This window comes from Boleophthalmus pectinirostris, unplaced genomic scaffold (assembly GCF_026225935.1).
Source record: "Boleophthalmus pectinirostris isolate CB_2022bp ecotype Guang Dong unplaced genomic scaffold, ASM2622593v1 HiC_scaffold_11, whole genome shotgun sequence".
Taxonomy (NCBI): Eukaryota; Metazoa; Chordata; class Actinopteri; order Gobiiformes; family Gobiidae; genus Boleophthalmus; species Boleophthalmus pectinirostris.
The window spans coordinates 19,485,598-19,504,399 of record NW_026570994.1 but is presented as its reverse complement, the minus strand read 5'-3'; the positions used below and the strand labels follow the sequence as shown (position 1 = coordinate 19,504,399).

General features: G+C 40.7%; 2 protein-coding genes across 2 annotated transcripts; both read right to left on the bottom strand.

The window, feature by feature from the left end:
* Nucleotides 1-40: 40 nt before the first annotated feature.
* On the bottom strand, nt 41-18,780 carry dhrsx (dehydrogenase/reductase (SDR family) X-linked). The gene is made up of 7 exons (XM_020925779.2): nt 18,677-18,780; nt 8,804-8,911; nt 7,346-7,417; nt 6,925-7,026; nt 5,484-5,691; nt 2,981-3,188; nt 41-951 (listed from the first exon to the last, which is right to left on the bottom strand). Exons 1-7 carry the CDS (start codon nt 18,774-18,776, stop codon nt 754-756), a joined length of 996 nt encoding a protein of 331 aa, XP_020781438.1. The 5' UTR covers nt 18,777-18,780; the 3' UTR covers nt 41-753.
* Nucleotides 11,243-18,802, bottom strand: LOC129412186 (E3 SUMO-protein ligase ZBED1-like). The gene is made up of 2 exons (XM_055165343.1): nt 18,677-18,802; nt 11,243-14,786 (listed from the first exon to the last, which is right to left on the bottom strand). The coding sequence occupies exon 2, from the start codon at nt 14,385-14,387 to the stop codon at nt 12,390-12,392; it is 1,998 nt and encodes a 665-aa protein (XP_055021318.1). The 5' UTR covers nt 14,388-14,786; nt 18,677-18,802; the 3' UTR covers nt 11,243-12,389.

Genomic DNA, 18,802 nt, shown 5'->3' with positions numbered 1-18,802 from the left:
CAGGACTAGCGTCAGGACTAAACCAGGACTAAACCAGGACTAAACCAGGTCTAAACCAGGTCTAAACCAGGTCTAAACCAGGACTAGAGTCAGGACTAAAACAGGACTAAACCAGATTTAATCCAGGACTAAACCAGGTCTAATCCAGGATTAAACCAAATCCGAGTCAGGACTAAACCAGGTCTGAGTCAGGACTTAAACCAGGACTAAACCAGGTCTAAATCAAGACTAAACCAGGTCTAAACCAGGACTAAACCAGGTCTAAACCAGGTCTAAACCAGGTCTAAACCAGGACTAAACCAGGACTAATCCAGGTCTGGAGTCAGGACTAGACCAGGATGTAGCCAGGTCTAAACCAAGGACTAAACTTGGACAAAACCAGGTCTAAATCGGGTCTGGAGTCAGGATCAAATTAGGCTCAAACTAGGATCAAACCAGGACTAAACCAGGTCTAAACCAGATCAGAATGAACCACTGAATAAAAAACTCATCAAGTCTTTAACTTTAGGCACAAATTGTTTTTCTTGTTCTTATTTAGTGAAAATAAAAAATAATTAAAAAACTAAATCAACAGTGAAAAAGTCGAAAGGCACAAAACGGACGATTCTTCTCCACATTCTTTATAAAACCCTGATGATTCGGACGTTTTCTAGAGTTGTGATTGTCATAATTTCAGGTGTTTGGTATAAAACTGTAAAGTACTGCAGTATTTAGTACCACACGTTGTAGTAGTACCATCAAAAGTACTTTCGTTCATATTTTTCCTGTAGTATCTTCACTGAGTCCCACCAGTCGGCAGCTCGTCTTCCACAGTCGGACCTGGAGATCGGAGTCGTACGAGATTTCGGACGATCGCGTTTTTTCGCCGTTGTAAAGATAAACTCCGCCCACTCCCTCCATCTGCGACGAGACCGCGGCGAATACGGCGGTGGAGGCGCCCTCTGCTGGAGTCTGCAGGTATGACAGTTTTATGTGAGAGTCTGTATTTCAAGTGTCTTTATTTTTCATTAAAATAAACCAGGACTGAACCAGAACTGAACCAGGACTAAACCAGGACTAAATCAGGACTCAATCAGGACTCAATCAGGACTCTACAAGGACTAAACCAGGACCAAACTGGGACCGAAGCAGGACTTAATCTGTATGAAACCAGTACTAAACTAGGTCTAAATCAGGTCTAAACTAAGTCTAAACCAGGTCTAAACCAGGTCTAAACTAGGCTTTAACCAGAACTATACTAAATCTAAATTAGGTCCAAACCAGGACTACACAAGGTCTAAACTAGGTCTATATCAGGTCTAAACCAGATTGAAACCAGGTCTAATCTAGGTCTAAACCAGGACTATACTAAATCTAAACCAGGTCTACACCAGGTCTAAACCAGGTCTACACCAGGACTACACCAGGTCTAAACGAGGACTACACCAGGACTACACCAGGTCTAAACTAGGACTACACCAGGTCTAAACGAGGACTACACCAGGTCTACACCAGGTCTACACCAGGACTACACCGGGTCTACACCAGGTCTAAACTAGGACTACACCGGGTCTAAACTAGGACTACACCGGGTCTAAACTAGGACTACACCGGGTCTAAACTAGGACTACACCGGGTCTAAACTAGGACTACACCAGGTCTAAACGAGGACTACACCAGGTCTACACCAGGTCTACACCAGGACTACACAGGTCTACACCAGGTCTAAACTAGGACTACACCAGGTCTAAACTAGGACTACACCAGGTCTAAACTAGGACTACACCGGGTCTAAACTAGGACTACACCGGGTCTAAACTAGGACTACACCGGGTCTAAACTAGGACTACACCAGGTCTAAACTAGGACTACACACCAGGTCTAAAACTAGGCCTACACCAGGACTACACCAGGTCTACACCAGGACTACACCAGGTCTAAACTAGGACTACACCAGGTCTAAACTAGGACTACACCGGGTCTAAACTAGGACTACACAGGTCTAAACTAGGACTACACCGGGTCTAAACTAGGACTACACCGGGTCTAAACTAGGACTACACCAGGTCTAAACTAGGTCTACACCAGGTCTAAACCAGGACTACACCAGGTCTACACCAGGTCTAAACTAGGACTACACCAGGTCTAAACTAGGTCTACACCAGGTCTACACCAGGTCTAAACTAGGACTACACCAGGTCTAAACTAGGACTACACCAGGACTACACCAGGTCTAAACTAGGACTACACCAGGTCTACACCAGGTCTAAACTAGGTCTACACCGGGTCTACACCAGGACTACACCGGATCTAAACTAGAACTACACCAGGACTACACCAGGTCTAAACTTGGACTACACCAGGTCTACACAGGACTACACCAGGTCTAAACTAGGACTACACCAGGACTACACCAGGTCTAAACTAGGACTACACCAGGTCTACACCAGGTCTACACCAGGTCTACACCAGGTCTACACCAGGTCTACACCAGGACTACACCGGATCTAAACTAGAACTACACCAGGTCTACACCAGGTCTAAACTAGGTCTACACCAGGACTACACCAGGACTACACCAGGTCTAAACTAGGACTACACCAGGACTACACCAGGTCTACACCAGGTCTACACCAGGACTACACCAGGTCTACACCAGGTCTACACAGGACTACACCAGGACTACACCAGGACTACACCAGGACTACACCAGGTCTACTCCAGGTCTAAACTAGGACTACACCAGGTCTACACCAGGTCTAAACTAGGACTACACCAGGTCTACACCAGGTCTACACCAGGTCTACACCAGGTCTACACCAGGTCTACACCAGGACTACACCAGGACTACACCAGGTCTACACCAGGTCTACACCAGGACAGGTCTACACCAGGTCTACACCAGGTCTACTCCAGGTCTAAACTAGGACTACACCAGGTCTACACCAGGTCTACACCAGGTCTACACCAGGTCTACATGTCTCGTAGTCTCAGTTTTTACCCTGAAGATCAGTTTGGCCACTGGTTTCTTGAGCATCTGCGCTAAAGTCCAGAGGTTGTTGTAAAGCGCCGTGTCGACCATCCCCGGGTCCACGACGTTGACCGACACCTGAGCCCCGCCCGACCCCAGCCGCTCCTGCAGGACGTACGTGAACAGGACCAGCGCCAGTTTGGACTGAGCGTACGCTCCATGAGAACTGTAACAGGACCTGAGGAAGAGACCGGAACAGGACTCAAACAGGGACTAAAGGAGGACTAAACCAGGACTAAAGGAGGACTAAAACAAGGACTCAAACAGGGACTAAAGGAGGACTAAAACAAGGACCGAAACCAGGACTAAAGGAGGACTAAACAAGGACACAAGGACTAAAGGAGGACTAAACAAGGACTAAAGGAGGACTAAAACAAGGACTAAAGGAGGACTAAAACAAGGACTAAAAAGGAGGACCGAAACAAGGACTAAAGGAGGACTAAAACAAGGACTAAAGGGAGGACCGAAACAAGGACTAAAGGAGGACTAAAACAAGGACTAAAGGAGGACCGAAAAAAGGACTAAAGGAGGACCGAAACAAGGACTAAAGGAGGACTAAAACAAGGACTAAAGGAGGACCGAAACAAGGACTAAAGGAGGACTAAAACAAGGACTCAAACAAGGACTAAAGGAGGACTAAAACAAGGACTCAAACAAGGACTAAAGGAGGACCGAAACAAGGACTAAAGGAGGACTAAAACAAGGACTAAAAAGGACTAAACAAAGGAGGACAAACAAGGACTAAAGGAGGACTAAAACAAGGACTAAAGGAGGACTAAAACAAGGACTAAAGAGGACTAAAACAAGGACTGAAACAAGGACTAAAGGAGGACTAAAACAAGGACTCAAACAAGGACTAAAGGAGGACTGAAACAAGGACTAAAGGAGGACTAAAACAAGGACTAAAAGGAGGACTAAAACAAGGACTAAAAAGGAAGGACTAAAACAAGGACTAAAGGAGGACTAAAACAAGGACTAAAAGGACTAAAGGAGGACTAAAACAAGGACTAAAGGGAGGACTAAAACAAGGACTAAAGGAGGACCGAAACAAGGACTAAAGGAGGACTAAAACAAGGACTAAACAAGGACTAAAGGAGGACCGAAACAAGGACTAAAGGAGGACTAAAACAAGGACTAAAGGAGGACTCAAACAAGGACTAAAGGAGGACCGAAACAAGGACTAAAGGAGGACTAAAACAAGGACTCAAACAAGGACTAAAGGAGGACTAAAACAAGGACTAAAGGAGGACTAAAACAAGGACTAAAGGAGGACTGAAACAAGGACTAAAGGAGGACCGAAACAAGGACTAAAGGAGGACTGAAACAAGGACTAAAGGAGGACGAAACAAGGACTAAAGGAGGACCGAAACAAGGACTAAAGAAGGACTAAAACAAGGACCGAAACAAGGACTAAAGGAGGACTAAAACAAGGAACAAGGACTAAAACAAGGACCGAAACAAGGACTAAAGGAGGACTAAAACAAGGACCGAAACAAGGACTAAAGGAGGACTAAAACAAGGACTAAAAGAGGACTAAAACAAGGACTCAAACAAGGACTCAAACGAGGATTAAAGGAAGACCGAAACAAGGACTAAAGGAGGACTAAAACTAGGACTCAAACAGGGACTAAAGGAGGACTAAAGTAGGACTAAACCAAGACTAAAGGAGGACTAAAACAGGGACTGAACAAGGATTGAACCAAGGACTACAGGAGGACTGAACTAGGACTAAAACCGGACTAAAGCAGGGACTAAACCAGGGACTAAACCAGGGACTTAAGGAGGACTAAACCAAGGACTGAACCAGGACTAAACCAAGGATTAAACCAGGGACTAAAGGAGGACTAAAACAAGGACTAAAGGAGGACTAAAACAAGGACTGAAACAAGGGCTGAAACCAGGACTGAACCAGGACTAAACCAGGACTAAATCAGGACTAAACCAAGGACTGAACCGAGGACTAATCCAGGACTAAATCAGGACTGAACCAGGGACTAAACCAGGACTAAATCAGGACTAAACCAAGGACTAAACCAAGGACTAAACCAGGACTAAACTAAACCAGGACTGAACCAGGGACTAAAGGAGGACTAAATCAAGGACTGAAACAAGGACTGAACCAGGACTAAACCAAGGACTAAACCAGGGACTAAACCAAGGACTGAACCGAGGACTAATCCAGGACTAAACCAAGACTAAATCAGGACTAAACCAAGACTAAACCAAGGACTAAACAAGGACTAAACCAGGACTGAACCAGGACTGAACTAGGGACTAAAGCAGGACTGAAACAGGACTAGACTAGGGTTCAAAACAGGGCTCAAACCAGGACTGAAAACCTGAACTAAACCAGAACTAAGACAGGACTAAAGTAGAACCAAACTATGGACTAAACCAGGGATTAAACCAGGACTAAACCAGGACTAAACCGGGGGCCTTTAGACCAGGACCAGACCGTGGACTGTGCTTGTACCTCCGGTTGAGGTCGTCCATCTTGAGGACTCCGCTGTAGTGCGTCGCCGACGACATGTTGACGATTCGTGCACACCGCCCCGATTTCCCAGAATCCTTCAGGACGTCCAGGAGCAGGTTCGTCAACAGGAAGTGACTCAGATAATTCAGACCAAAGTGCAACTCAAACCCGTCTTCTGTCCGACGCTCAGGGACCAGCATCGTACCGGCTACAAGAGGAGAACGGGTCTGGATCAGTCCTGGTTCAGTCCTGGTTTAGTCCTGGTTCAGTCCTGGTTCAGTCCTGGTTTAGTCCTGGTTCAGTCCTGGTTTAGTCCTGGTTCAGTCCTGGTTTAGTCCTGGTTTAGTCCTGGTTTTAGTCTTGGTTTAGTCCTGGTTTAGTCCTGGTTTTAGTCTTGGTTTAGTCCAGGTTCAGTCCTGGTTTAGTCCTGCTTCAGTCCTGGTTTTAGTCCTGGTTTTAGTCCTGGTTCAGTCCTGGTTTAGTCCTGGTTTAGTCCTGGTTCAGTCCTGGTTTTAGTCCTGGTTTAGTCCTGGTTTAGTCCTGGTTTAGTCCTTTAGTTGGTTTAGTCCTGATTCAGTCTGGTTTAGTCCTGGATTTAGTCCTGGTTTTCTAGTCCTGGTTTAGTCCTGGTTTCAGTCCTGGTTTAGTCCTGGTTTAGTCTGGTTTAGTCCTGGTTTAGTCCTGGTTTTAGTCTGGTTAGTTTAGTCCTGGTTTAGTCCTGGGTTTAGTCCTGGGTTTAGTCCTGGTTTAGTCCTGGTTTAGTCCTGGTTAGTCCTGGTTTTAGTCCTGGTTTAGTCCTGGTTCAGTCCTGGTTTCAGTCCTGGTTCAGTCCTGGTTTAGTCCTGGTTTAGTCCAGTCCTGGTACAGTCCTGTTATACTAGTACAGATTTAGTCCAGATTAAATACAGGTTTAGTCCAAATTCAGTCTTGGTTTGGTCCTAGTCTAGACCTGGTGTGATCCTGGTTTAAAATAAAGTGTAGTCTAAAAGCAGAACCAGTTCAAAACCAGGACTAAACAAAGACTAAAACAAAGACTAAAACCAGGGCTAAACTAGTTTGAAATTTGTCCTGATTTAGTCCTTATATAGTCCTAATCATAGACTAAACCTAGAACTAAACCAGGATTTAAACCAAGACTAAAATCAAGACTGAGACCCAGATTAAAAACAAGAATAAAACCAGGTCTCAACCCCCAATAAACAAAGACTAAACCAGGACTAAACCCAAGACTGAAACCAGGTCTAAACCAGATCTAAACCAGGTCTAAACCAAGACTAAAACCAGGACTAAAGCACATCTAAAGCAGGATTAAACCAAGACTAAAACCAGGACTAAAGCAGGACTAAAGCAGGACTAAACCAGGACTAAACCAGGTCTAAACCAGGTCTAAACCAGGACTAAAGCAGGACTAAACCAGGTCTAAACGTGGTCTGGTCTTTACCGTTGTTGACGAGCACGTGCAGGGGGAGGCGTCTCTGTTTAAAGTTTTGGACAAACTGTCGAATCGACTTCAGCGACGTCAGATCCAAGAAAATAAACTCGGCTAAAAACAAAAATATTTAATTATTTTACCACTTTATTTGAAAATAACTTCGATTAAACAAAACCCTTTTACATTTTGACCAAAATCTGAACAGTTTTATCAAATTTATCACATTTGTAGTTCTGCTTTTCGTCCACTAGATGGCGTCCAAAGACCATTATTGTTTATTACACAGACAATAAGAAATATTTTTATACTAATTTAACAAAACGAACCACTAAACATTTATGGATTTGACTTTGGTATTTTTATGAGAAATTTCCAAGAGAATTATAAAGATATTAGAGTTTAAATTAATTCTTGTATGTTTCAGTTTCACCTTTTCCTCCGTTGTGATTCTCTGCGTTGAGTTTCTTCACGACCTCTTGTCCTTCTTCTCTCTCATTTCCAACTGTCAGATTTCAGCAACAATAAAACTCTGTTACCTACGAACTGTAACGTTAACAAGACCAAAATCTGTCTAAATTCAATAATAGTTCTGATTAGACAAATACAAATAAATGATAACAGTTTTATTTAGTTTAAATGAAGGTTTAAACTCTTTTGGATGGAGTTTGTGTTGGTGACTGGGATTCTGTTTTACAACTCTGCGCTACTTCCTGTATATTTGTACATTTGTTTTCGAGTTTTTTACACTTCACTGATGTAAAACTGTGATAAATATTGACCAGATACTATCTCACCAAACTAAGTCAAAATTAGAGTAACATGAAAAGCAAGGAGGTAAAAATACAATAATTATACATATAAATTGAGGGCTCTGAATGAAAATGGTGCAAGTGAAATTTCTAGAAGCAAAACTAATAAAATATATTTTTAAAGGTTTGAGCTACAATTGTGATTTACTTTCATATTAAAAACTAAAAGTTAAAAAAAATTACAATTTCTTTAAAACCACTGTAAGTATTAGCCAAAAATAAAAAAAATAAAATAAAAATGAGAAACCGAGAGTAAATTAAAAGCAGTTTTTGGTTGTTTATTGCACTGAAAAACAGTCTTGCATCTCCACACACAGGTAGAAGGTACATATAAAGTATAAAATATATACTTCATATATACTTTATACCTTTTAACTTAAATGTCCATGGAAATGCAGGTGCCACCTCCAAAAAGTTAAATACTGCACCTTAAATCACAAATTTATATTGTAAGTTTTTGAAAATTTGCCAAAAATTTCACTTGTGACCATTTGAATACCGAGCCCTGAAAGTGTAACATGAACATACCACAACTTTTTCTGTTTTCTGGTTAGTTAGTTTTAATTGGACTTTCTCCCTGATTGGTCATTTTAAACCGTTCTGCTCTGTGATTGGTCAGTTTAAATCATTGTGCTCTATGACTGGTCAACTTTAAACCGTTCTGCTGTGTAATTTGTAAATTTAAAACCATTCCTCTCTGTGATTGGTCAGTTTAAAACCGTTCTGCTCTGTGATTGGTCAGTTTAAATCATTGTGCTCTATGACTGGTCAACTTTAAACCGTTCTGCTGTGTAATTTGTAAATTTAAAACCATTCCTCTCTGTGATTGGTCAGTTTAAAACCATTCTGCCTTGTGATTGGTCAGTTTAAAACCATTCTGCTCTGTGATTGGTCAGTTTTAAATCGTTCTGCTGTGTGATTGGTCAGTTTTAAACCATTCTGCTCTGTGATTGGTTAGTTTACATTGTTCTGCTGTGTGATTGGTCAGTTTAAAACCATTCTGCTCTGTGATTGGTTAGTTTTAAACCATTCTGCTTGGTGATTGGCCAGATCAAAGTCTCTCATTGGCCCGTTCGTACCTATGATGACATGCATGCCGAGGCGGTGCAGTTGCCGGGCGGTCTCCAGGCCCATTCCTCTGGTTGCCCCGGTGACGATGGCGACTCGTCCGCTCTGAGACGGTAAGGCTGGAGAGAGAGTCACGGCGTCAGGCTCACGGCTCTGAGTTTACACCAAGAACGAGTCAAATCCCAAGAAAACGTCACTTTATTATCCCCAAAATGAAACCCGTCTGACCCACATCTGACCCACACTGTGCTCTACATTTGACCCAACCTCGAGGGTTTATATTTTGTTTGTATTTCCTCACAAGAACACAGTGTTTGGAAGTAATAAATGTACTGAGAATATGTATTCAGAATGCTAATTTTGAGTAATTCTATTCTGGTACAGTTCATTTTTTAATTGATTAAACAGTTTACATATTACACAGTATAGTTACTTTTCTAAAACTCAAATTACAATATTTGATCACGTAATTTAGGCTTCAAACTGCAGCGAATCAGTGAAACAAAAAGAAAACTCTGTGGTGAGTGCATGTGTGTAGGGTGTGAAAAAATAACGAAATATCGATATATCATATTGTTTAATGTGATGATACAGTATCGATATTGTGGGCTGCTGTATCGATATATCGCCAAGAGTATTTTTTGGTATATTTTACTCAATTATTTTGTTACAGCTACAGTTTTGTTGCTTGTTTAGAGGAAGGAAACTCGTTTATGCAACAAATTTGACATTTTTAGTGTTTTGCTGATTAAAATGTTTGTGTTTCAGAAGTGGTTTATATTGACAACGCCTTGATGATACCCAACTCTACAGTGTGACTTTTCTTCAGTCAGTGATAAGGAATACTTCAAAAACAGAGAAACAAATATAAAGCTTCTTTTAATATTTGCATTAATGTTGCATCTTTATACTGTAGTTTAAATGCAACTCAATTCCAAGTATTCAGAGTACAGTACTAGACTGGACCATGTATCAGAACACGTTACAAAACACAAAATTCTGTAACTAAAAACATTTTCAAAATATTCCCATCACTGCAAGAAGCACTGAAAGAGTCTAAACTACAAAACTGGAGACATGTTAGTCAACTCCATGAACTCGGGTTAACAGGGTTCCCACTCTTTGTCACTGACAAAATTTCCAAAATTTTCCATGACTTTTTAATGACCTAAAGTGAATTTTCCATGAGTTTACGGCACCTACATGTGTAGAATTGATCAGACTTTTAGGGCTAAATATGAAATGTGAACTCTTTCCACTCACTTTATGGTTTGGGATTATAGTTTTTTAATGTTCCAAATCCTGTCAGTGCATTTATTGTCGTCTCTTTTAAACAAAAGGCGCAAACGTTCAGAAATACCGCATTTTCCAGGTTATTAGTCGCTCTGGATTATAAGGCGCACTGTCATTAAATGGTCTTTTTTCAAACTTTTTTCACAAATAAACCACACCAGACTTTAAAGGAAACACAACAGTGTGATGGGTGAGTGGTTTTGTTTGTTTGTCATGTTCACAGTGACTCTGGGCTTTGTTCAGTCGTGTCTAGAAGCGACACATTGCACTCGCTTTTTCGGTTCGTTCCTTCGTTCCGTTCCTCGTCGGCGTGGAGTGACGAGTGCGTCTGTGGGTGTTTTTCGCTGTGCGGTCGCCGTCTGCTCCGTGTGTGTTTGTGGCTTTGTAGTTTACTTAAGTCGTGCTGGGACACCTGAGTGGATTCGTGTATGGGGCGCTCTGGATTGCGGCGCGCGGTTGTTTTTTGATACGGTTAGAGGCTTACGAGCGTGTCTAATAACCCGGAAAATACGGTAATCATAATAGTCTAACGAGAACTTAACAGAACGCTGTAGTTGTAGGAATGAGACAAAATTCCATGACTTTTCCAAGCCTGGAAAATGACATTTTCAATTTTCATGACTTTTCCATGACCACGGGAACCCTGGGTTAAGTACATAAGTCTGGCTTTCTTTATTATTTCTTTCCACACACCTGACCCAAAATGACTGTAGCTCAAATCCTCTCCATCAATTACAGCCTCCACCCGTGTTTACGTCTGACCGGCACCGACCTGCACTTCTGTTAGGATCAGCGTTTAAAATATTACGTTTCCTCATCACAAACAGACCTGGAGTTGTGTTTTGTTTCACTCACACACGTTCAACACACAGACCTGCAGATTTATGCCGAGTTCTTCTTCAAAACAGAAAACACCGTGTTCCTCCTTGTGATGTTATGTAATACGACCCTAGAATTTCCAATCTCCACTGAACTAAAATGGTAAAAGGAGCTGTTAAAGTGAAAACTACAGGACATGACGAGGCGGAACAGAGCGTTCTGAGCTTTGGAGATGCAGACGGACTGATAATAAAGGATTACTCAAATATGTGCGAATGAAGCCAACCGTAACAAAGTGAAAACCTTGCACAGAATAAACAAACACGCAAAGACGGTTTCATTCATTCAGTCTTTACTCCCAAATTTTTGTTTACAGAGCACAGAAGGTGAGGATTAACAGGTGAGATAAACGGCGTTCAAATGCACAATAACTAAATCAAATCACCTTTACACGTTTTGAAAAGAAATTCGTACATTCAAGTCAAACATTTTGGGAGATTGTTTTTACAGATACCTTATATAAATAATTACATAACGGTCTTTCCGACAGCTTTATGAGAACAGTAGTGTTATTGGCAGACGTGTCACTAGGCAACAAAAACATGAGATTTGCAAAAAACACGAACAAAAAAACAAAGATATCAAAGCTCAAATATAAAAGTCTTTAAGGTGCGTAAAACAGAAAGATCCACTGGGGCACATTCTTGGTAATTATTTTCACGTTTTTGCTTTTAAAAAGTCAAAATAAAATATGTTAAAAGTTTTAAAACGGCTGAGAATATACAGTCAAAATGGCGACGTAATAATTATATATAAAGATATGGACAATAGTGATGTAACAATAACAGAAATATCGCGATATCGTATCATCAAACATCTCATAAATGCATTTTTTTAACAGTAGCAATAGCTTATAAACATCGGGAACTACATATCCCATGATGCATTTCAGCGCAAACATGAAGAAATATGTTTTTACCCGAATTCTTGCGATTATGACGGGAATAATTCACACCAAATTCTTCTCAGGGTATTTAAAATGCAAAAAAAGCATCCTATCTACAATTAAATCTCCAAAATATTGCAATAAATATCGTACGGTGAGATGCATATCGCGATAATATCGAACCGAGAGATTTGGATATCGTTACATCTCTAATTTAACCAACTAAAAAAAAAAAATCATGTTTTATTTTTGAATTGTAAAAACGTCTGATTAAAAGCTCAAATAATTAAACTTTGTTAAATAGGGATGTTTTAAAACCTTTTTGTCGACATCAGATTTCGAAATGTCCAATATCTAGGGATTTCAGAACGAATAAAAAAATCGAGACAGTTGCCATAACATCTCAAATTCACATCTCAGAACAACAATATTCCATCAATTGAATGGTCAGAAGTCCTCAAAATGGCGTCCGTATTACGAAAAGTTTATGCGATTGAACATACATGGTTTTTATTGGTTTATATTTATTTTATTTTTTATTACAGCGGTTGTCCCAGAGAAGAATTGGCCTCCCAGACGTCCAAATCCTCCTCGCACGGCTCGGGTTCGTAGTACCCTCTTGAGTTTTCGTAGAGGAAAACTTGCTGATTGACCAACGACGGGTTGATGCGATTTCTTTTACCGCACAGAACCGTACCGGAGGAGCTGAAGAGTCTATGGCAGGGGGCGCTAGTGGCAGGAACGCACCAGTACTTCTGCAGTAACTTGGGCAGAGTCGGGAACAGCGTCGCGTGACTCGACCACCACAGTAAAGGATCTTCGTTTAAACCGAGCACGCGTTGCGATTTGTAGTTACCGATTTCTTCCAAAACTTGAGAATTCAGCTCTTCTTGGCCTTGGTCGGACTCAGATTGGCAAAAAATCGCCGCCAAAGGGTTATCATGCGTTGACGTCGCTTGCTTTTTGTTTGGCGGTTCGTCCGTTTCGAAGGAGAAATCTTCGAGGCAGGCGTTTTGCTTCTCGAGAATCACTTTCGCTTCGTCAATCAGGTTCGACTCGACTTTCGCCCGGTCTTTATTCGACAAAAACGGCAACTTTTTGTACCTCGGGTCAAGGAACGTGGCGATATTTAGAAACATCGCGATTTCCTGTTGCGAGTTTTCCGAGTATGTATTGGTCAAAACTTTGGCGACGACTTCTTTAATAAGACGGACTTCCTTCAACTCTCCGTCTTTGGTTTTCAGGTTGTTGTTTAGTAGCATGTGTAGTACCGGTTTGACCATGCTGATCGTCGGAAATTTGCACATCGTAAACATATTGGCGACAACTTTGAACGGTTGCAGTACGTCAATCAGTCCTTCCAAAAGCGACCAGTTTGAGCGCGTAAAATTGAACGGATGTCCGCTATCCTCGTGCATAATCACCGCGTTGATCGCCATTTGTTGATCTTTCAGCATCTGCAGCATCGCCAACGTCGCTAACCAAGTCCCGCCTTTATCGGAAACTAGCGTCGCCAAAGGTAGCCCGTACATTTGTTGTTTTTCACGCAAAGTGTACAAAACCGGTTCTTTAAAATGGTCTACTAGTTTACGGCAACATCCGAGAAAAGTATCGACGCTCGGTAGCTGAAACGCTTCGTCCATTGCGCGGTTTAAAGTATGACCAAGACACGGCATTTCGACGGACATCTCTAAAAGTGAGCACGCCTTTACGATATCCACTGAACCGTTCGTAGTCGCGCCGCTGACTTTGTGCGTTATACCCCATTCGACAAAAGTTTCGTACATTTCTCTCGTGATATTCTCGGCGGTGTTGTCTTCTTGCACTTCGAATGTTTTGAGGCATTTGTTCACCATCGAAAATCCACCGCCGGTATTGCAGTTTACGGCGTGGATCGATAAAGAAATGTACGTACGGTTTTGCGTCAGACTTTGCCACAAATCCGTCGAGATCCCGCAGTAGACGATGTTCGCAAGCTCGGAGAAAACTTCATTACGAATTCGGCAGTACATCTGAGGCACCATTTTGAGCGCCAAGTCGGATTTGCTCGGTAAACTAAAGCTAGAATCGACGGTCGTCATTAGCGATTTAAACGTCGGTTCTTCCACGATTGAAACCGGATACAAACCTTCGCAAATAAAGTTGAGAATCGCCAAACTTAAGTCGTTATGTCGGCAATTGTTGGAAAGATTTTGTTGCATGTTTTGGTTATAAGGCTGCGCGACTTGGAGAATTAGCGGCTCAGTTTTGATTTTCGTATACGCGGTGACAAAAGCTTCACGCATTTGGTCGGTGTTGCTTTTAAGTAGTTCCCCGTATTCGACAGGATGGTTTTTCTCTAAATGATACGCGAGATTTGACGTATTTCCAGAGTACGCGATCTGCGTCATGCAAACTCTGCAGTAGATCCTTTTCCAGTGTAAAATGCATCCGTCGGCGTCCGTGTCGAATCCGAAGTATTTCCAAACTTTGCTTTTGGCGCGAGGATGAGCCACGAGGTTCAGCCCAGAGCCAGAGGGTCCGGACTTGCCCTCCATGATTGGGTTTAGGTGCAAGGTCTGTTTTTGAGTCTTGGTTTAGATTCTGGTTTGGACCTTGGTCTTGATTCTTGATTTATGTTAGTTGATTGATGTTAGCTTCGTCCTGGTTTTGATTTTTTAAGCCCTGGTTTAGATCTTGGTGTGGACCTTGGTCTTTTTCTTTTTGGGTGAGTTCTTACTAGTTTTTTTTTACGTCTTGGTTTAGGTCATAGTCTGATGGGGTTTGGGGCCGGGTCTGGTCTTTGGTCTTTCTTGAGTCTTGATTTATGTTGAAATCCTAGTTCTTAAGTCTTTTTTTAAAATCCTGGTTTCGATCTTGATCTTGGTTTGAGTTTTGGCTCAGATCTTGGTTTTGAATTCTGGTTGTGTTAGAAATCCACTTCTGTTAGTGAATACCTGACAGGAACAGTGAGATAAATGTTGGTACACAGATTTTAACACTCTAACAGATTCATCTCAGAATAAAAACACTGGTTTACAACAGGAGTGTAACGGTACATGTATTTGGGCTGAACTGTTTCGGTACAGGATGTTCGGTTCGGAGTGAGTTCGCTCAATTTGTGTGTGTTTACATTCCTCCACTACATGTGCAGCTACACGGAAGGATCGGCTCTTTAATATTCATGAGGGAAATCGTCCATGATTGGGGCAGTGTTTTCTAAAGCGCTTTATAGTTAGAGCGGCCGCCTCGACAACAATTCACCCCGAACCATGTGAATCCTCGCAAAACTACAGTCGTTGCGCTGTGGTCCTCACTTTCGCCTTTCGCCAGCACGAAATCTCACCCCCCCCCTCAACTACCAACAGATCTGCACTTATTTTATGTTATTAGGTTCTTTTTGCAGACCTAGAGTTTAGTTTCATACCTGACAGTTTCGACTGCTCACTCGCGCTCTTCCTCAGAGGAACTAAACTCTAGGTCTGCAAACACAACCTCATAACATAAAGTATCAGAAGACCAAATGAATCTCAGTGGACTAGATCTACACTTACTGCAGATAATGTGGACAAGTTGGTTTTTCTGGTCAAAAATATATAAACATTGAGTCATACTTCATCGTAAAACTGTTAGTCCTCCACTTTACTATTTGAAAAAAATTGTTTACTGTTTAGAAGGAATTTATTTCTTATAATATTACATACATTTGCTGGATATTTGAGAATATTTAATTTAACTTATTAGTATTACCAAGCAGCTCTTTGCTTTATTTTATTTTCCCGTTTGTATAATGTTAAAACAAATAGTTGGTTTAATAAACACACAAATAAACAACAAGGAAATGTTTTTGTTCCAATTCTGTACCAAAAACGAACCGAACTGTGACCTGAAAACTAAAATATGTACCAAACCGTGATTTTTGTACCGTTACACTCCCCGTAGTTTACGAGTGTCAACTTTATTCTAAGTGACATTCTTTACAATCGTCCAATTTACATTTATTTATTTATTAGGGCTGTAATTCTTTAGTCAAACCATTTAGTCAAGATTATAAACGATGTATGGACTATTTATACTTTCCATGTTTCAAAAGGATTTGTAAAAGCATAAATATCAATAAACAAAACAAAAAAACACCAAAGTAAAACAGCTGACCTACTTTTGTTAAAAAAATTTAATTATTTACAAGACTTTTCACAGCACAGCTACATTTGCGTCCAGTTGTTGAAATTATCACTGTTGTAAATCAAAGTTTATTATCTCCTTATGGTCCCAGTGTCCGGCGTCAAGTGTTTTCTGAGATTAATTAAACTATCACTAAAGTTAATCATTTAATTTCCTTTCTGATGTGTTTGTCTAGAATTGCAAAGTGTTGTTTTTTTTTTCTGTGAAAGTGAAGTGTATTGCAAACGGTATGTCTGAAATCTCCTTATTCACGTCTAAATCGGTCACATTCTTCGAGAGATTAGAACGAATCTCATCCAAACAGAGCGCCGATTGTTCGATACTTTTTTTTCTCCCTTTAACAACACATTACGTTTTAATGCTTTATGAGTCACGCCGCAGGACTAATAAAACGGTGGACTTTCCAGGATCGCTCTTGTTAGTTTAAGATTCACTGTGATTTGAAAAGGGGAAAGTCCTGAACCAAAAACACCATCAAAAAAACGCACTGTGGACCAAGTACCAACTCTGTCTAATAATTTAGTTACTTGATTGATTGGTTAAACTCTACTCTCGCACTTTACATAGAAATACTCATTGTTTTTATTAGTTTAAAGATGCACCATGTAACTTTTCTGTAGGAGGGTATGCTACATACTCGTTCCCATGGAGATTATTAAGATTTACCTGCAATATTTTTTTAAAAAGTTCATCGATCTTGTGTTTAGTCAAGTAAAGATGTTTATTCTCAACTCAAAAGCACCTTTCAATTGGGTTGTCTCGCCTCTCCGCAGACCTGACATGTCATTTGCCCTTTGGAGGTCAATTTAATTAGCCTGATTCAGACGGTTTCACTTTGTGGAAACCGTCTGACCTCGCAGCATCAGGATTTGTTCGCTCGACAGTAGGTGGGTAATTTTTTAAAATTTAACCAATCGCTGCTGTTTGGTCTTGACGTATGTAATGCACCAAAACATCGTAGGAAGAAGGACAATAACGTCTTTTCCCTTTGATAAAATTCACCAAACATTCGCTTTAAATCCTCGATCTCGGGAATCGTTGCCAATACTGAATGTCTGTCTTCGTCTACATCTATCTTCAGGGTATCCCCAGGTTTGACTACCCCAAATTTAAGACTTTTTAAAGACCTTTTTAAGACCACTTAAATGAAAATTAAGACCAACATCGCTACCATTATGCGGGCGAAAAACACCAGATCCAATTCTAATAATGACCAACTAACTACCGGTGCTACATCTAAAATCTAAGAGCCACTGCGGATTAAACCGACACTTCCCCATGATCCATCCAACGTCTTCCTCCACTCTACTGATTCTTTATTCATTGCCACCGGTGCCAGAAACCAAAGTATTGTTTGTGCATACTCCAAATTAAACGTTCATTCACGTTATGTAATTTCATGTTGTTGTCTTTTTTCCATTGCATTGCGGCCCGGTTGAGTTTACAGAAAATAGACTAATGAAATTTAAGACCTTTTTAAGACTTTTAAGACCCTGCGGCAAGCCTGATCTCAACTGCTTTGTTTACTGTTGTGCTGTTTCACAAAATGGACCCAGACAGGCATGACGAGTTCGACGTCATGTCTTCACAGCTCTTCTACAACTTCCGAGGTTCTTGTAAATCGTAGCATATTCTGATTCCTGATCTAGTCGCTGCAGAGAAATGAAATTGAGCGGAGACATTAGGTGGTCCCAGCTTGACTACAATTTAATGTCCTACAGCAGAACATCCCAGGCAAAAAACAAAACAAAACAAAAAACATCTCCATGCAGTTAAGCAGGTGGCGGACCCTCTACCAGAAAAGTTACATTATAAAAAATCTTTCATTTTAAACTATAAATATTAGAAAGTTAGTAAATTAGTAGTTAGTAAGATTCAAGTAAGCCAATTTAACTAATGCAATGTCAATATCATTACAGATAGACCGATATGACGATATATTGGACCGATATTTGCTCTTTTTGTGTATTTTTAGAGTATTTGTATTTAGTTTTACTGCTAAAAAAACACACAAAGCTTTATATTAACACTTGAATACAAAAAGATACACAACTACACCGCTCTGTTAAAGGTTTGTGATTTAAAAAAGAGGATCTGTGGGTGAATTTTAATAACAGAATTTAAGAAAAATGATCATAACCGGCCCAAAAATATCAGCAGACCTTATTATAACCTAATTTAACAGCTTTATGATTTGCTTTTAATTTCATTAGTACAAAAAAAGGACATTTTATCATTAGGTTAAATAAGGTTATGTCAACAGCACGTGACATTGGACAAATAATTATTCATTTTGTGAGTCTAGATGTTAATAATTACGTAATATCAAATAAAAAAACGTTTTGCTTTAGATTTTTTAACCCTATCGTATTGTTATTGTGGTATTTTGTATGAAATTTAGGCATGTTTACAGTGCAAATCGCTACTAAAGTGATTGTTTTAGTTGTCAATGCAATAAAAAGACTGTACACAATTTTTCTGTATAATTTTACTTTGCAGAAATGAGGAAATACGATTGCAATGTCCAGAAAATGGTTCGATTGGCGCTGATGGTTTCGTATTGCAACATCGATCGCGTCTGTTTTTAGCACAAAACGCAGCAAAAACTCAACATATACGGCTCAAATTTTAACCACAAATAGGTGAATAGTTGCAGACTCACCTGGCATCGTGAAGGATTTGTGGAAGAGCTGGTACCAGAGAACTTTCATGCCGCAAAGGTAAAGCCGGAGCAGCGGAACCAAAACCTCCGTCAGCCACATTCTGCAGGGGGTGTCGCGGTCAAATG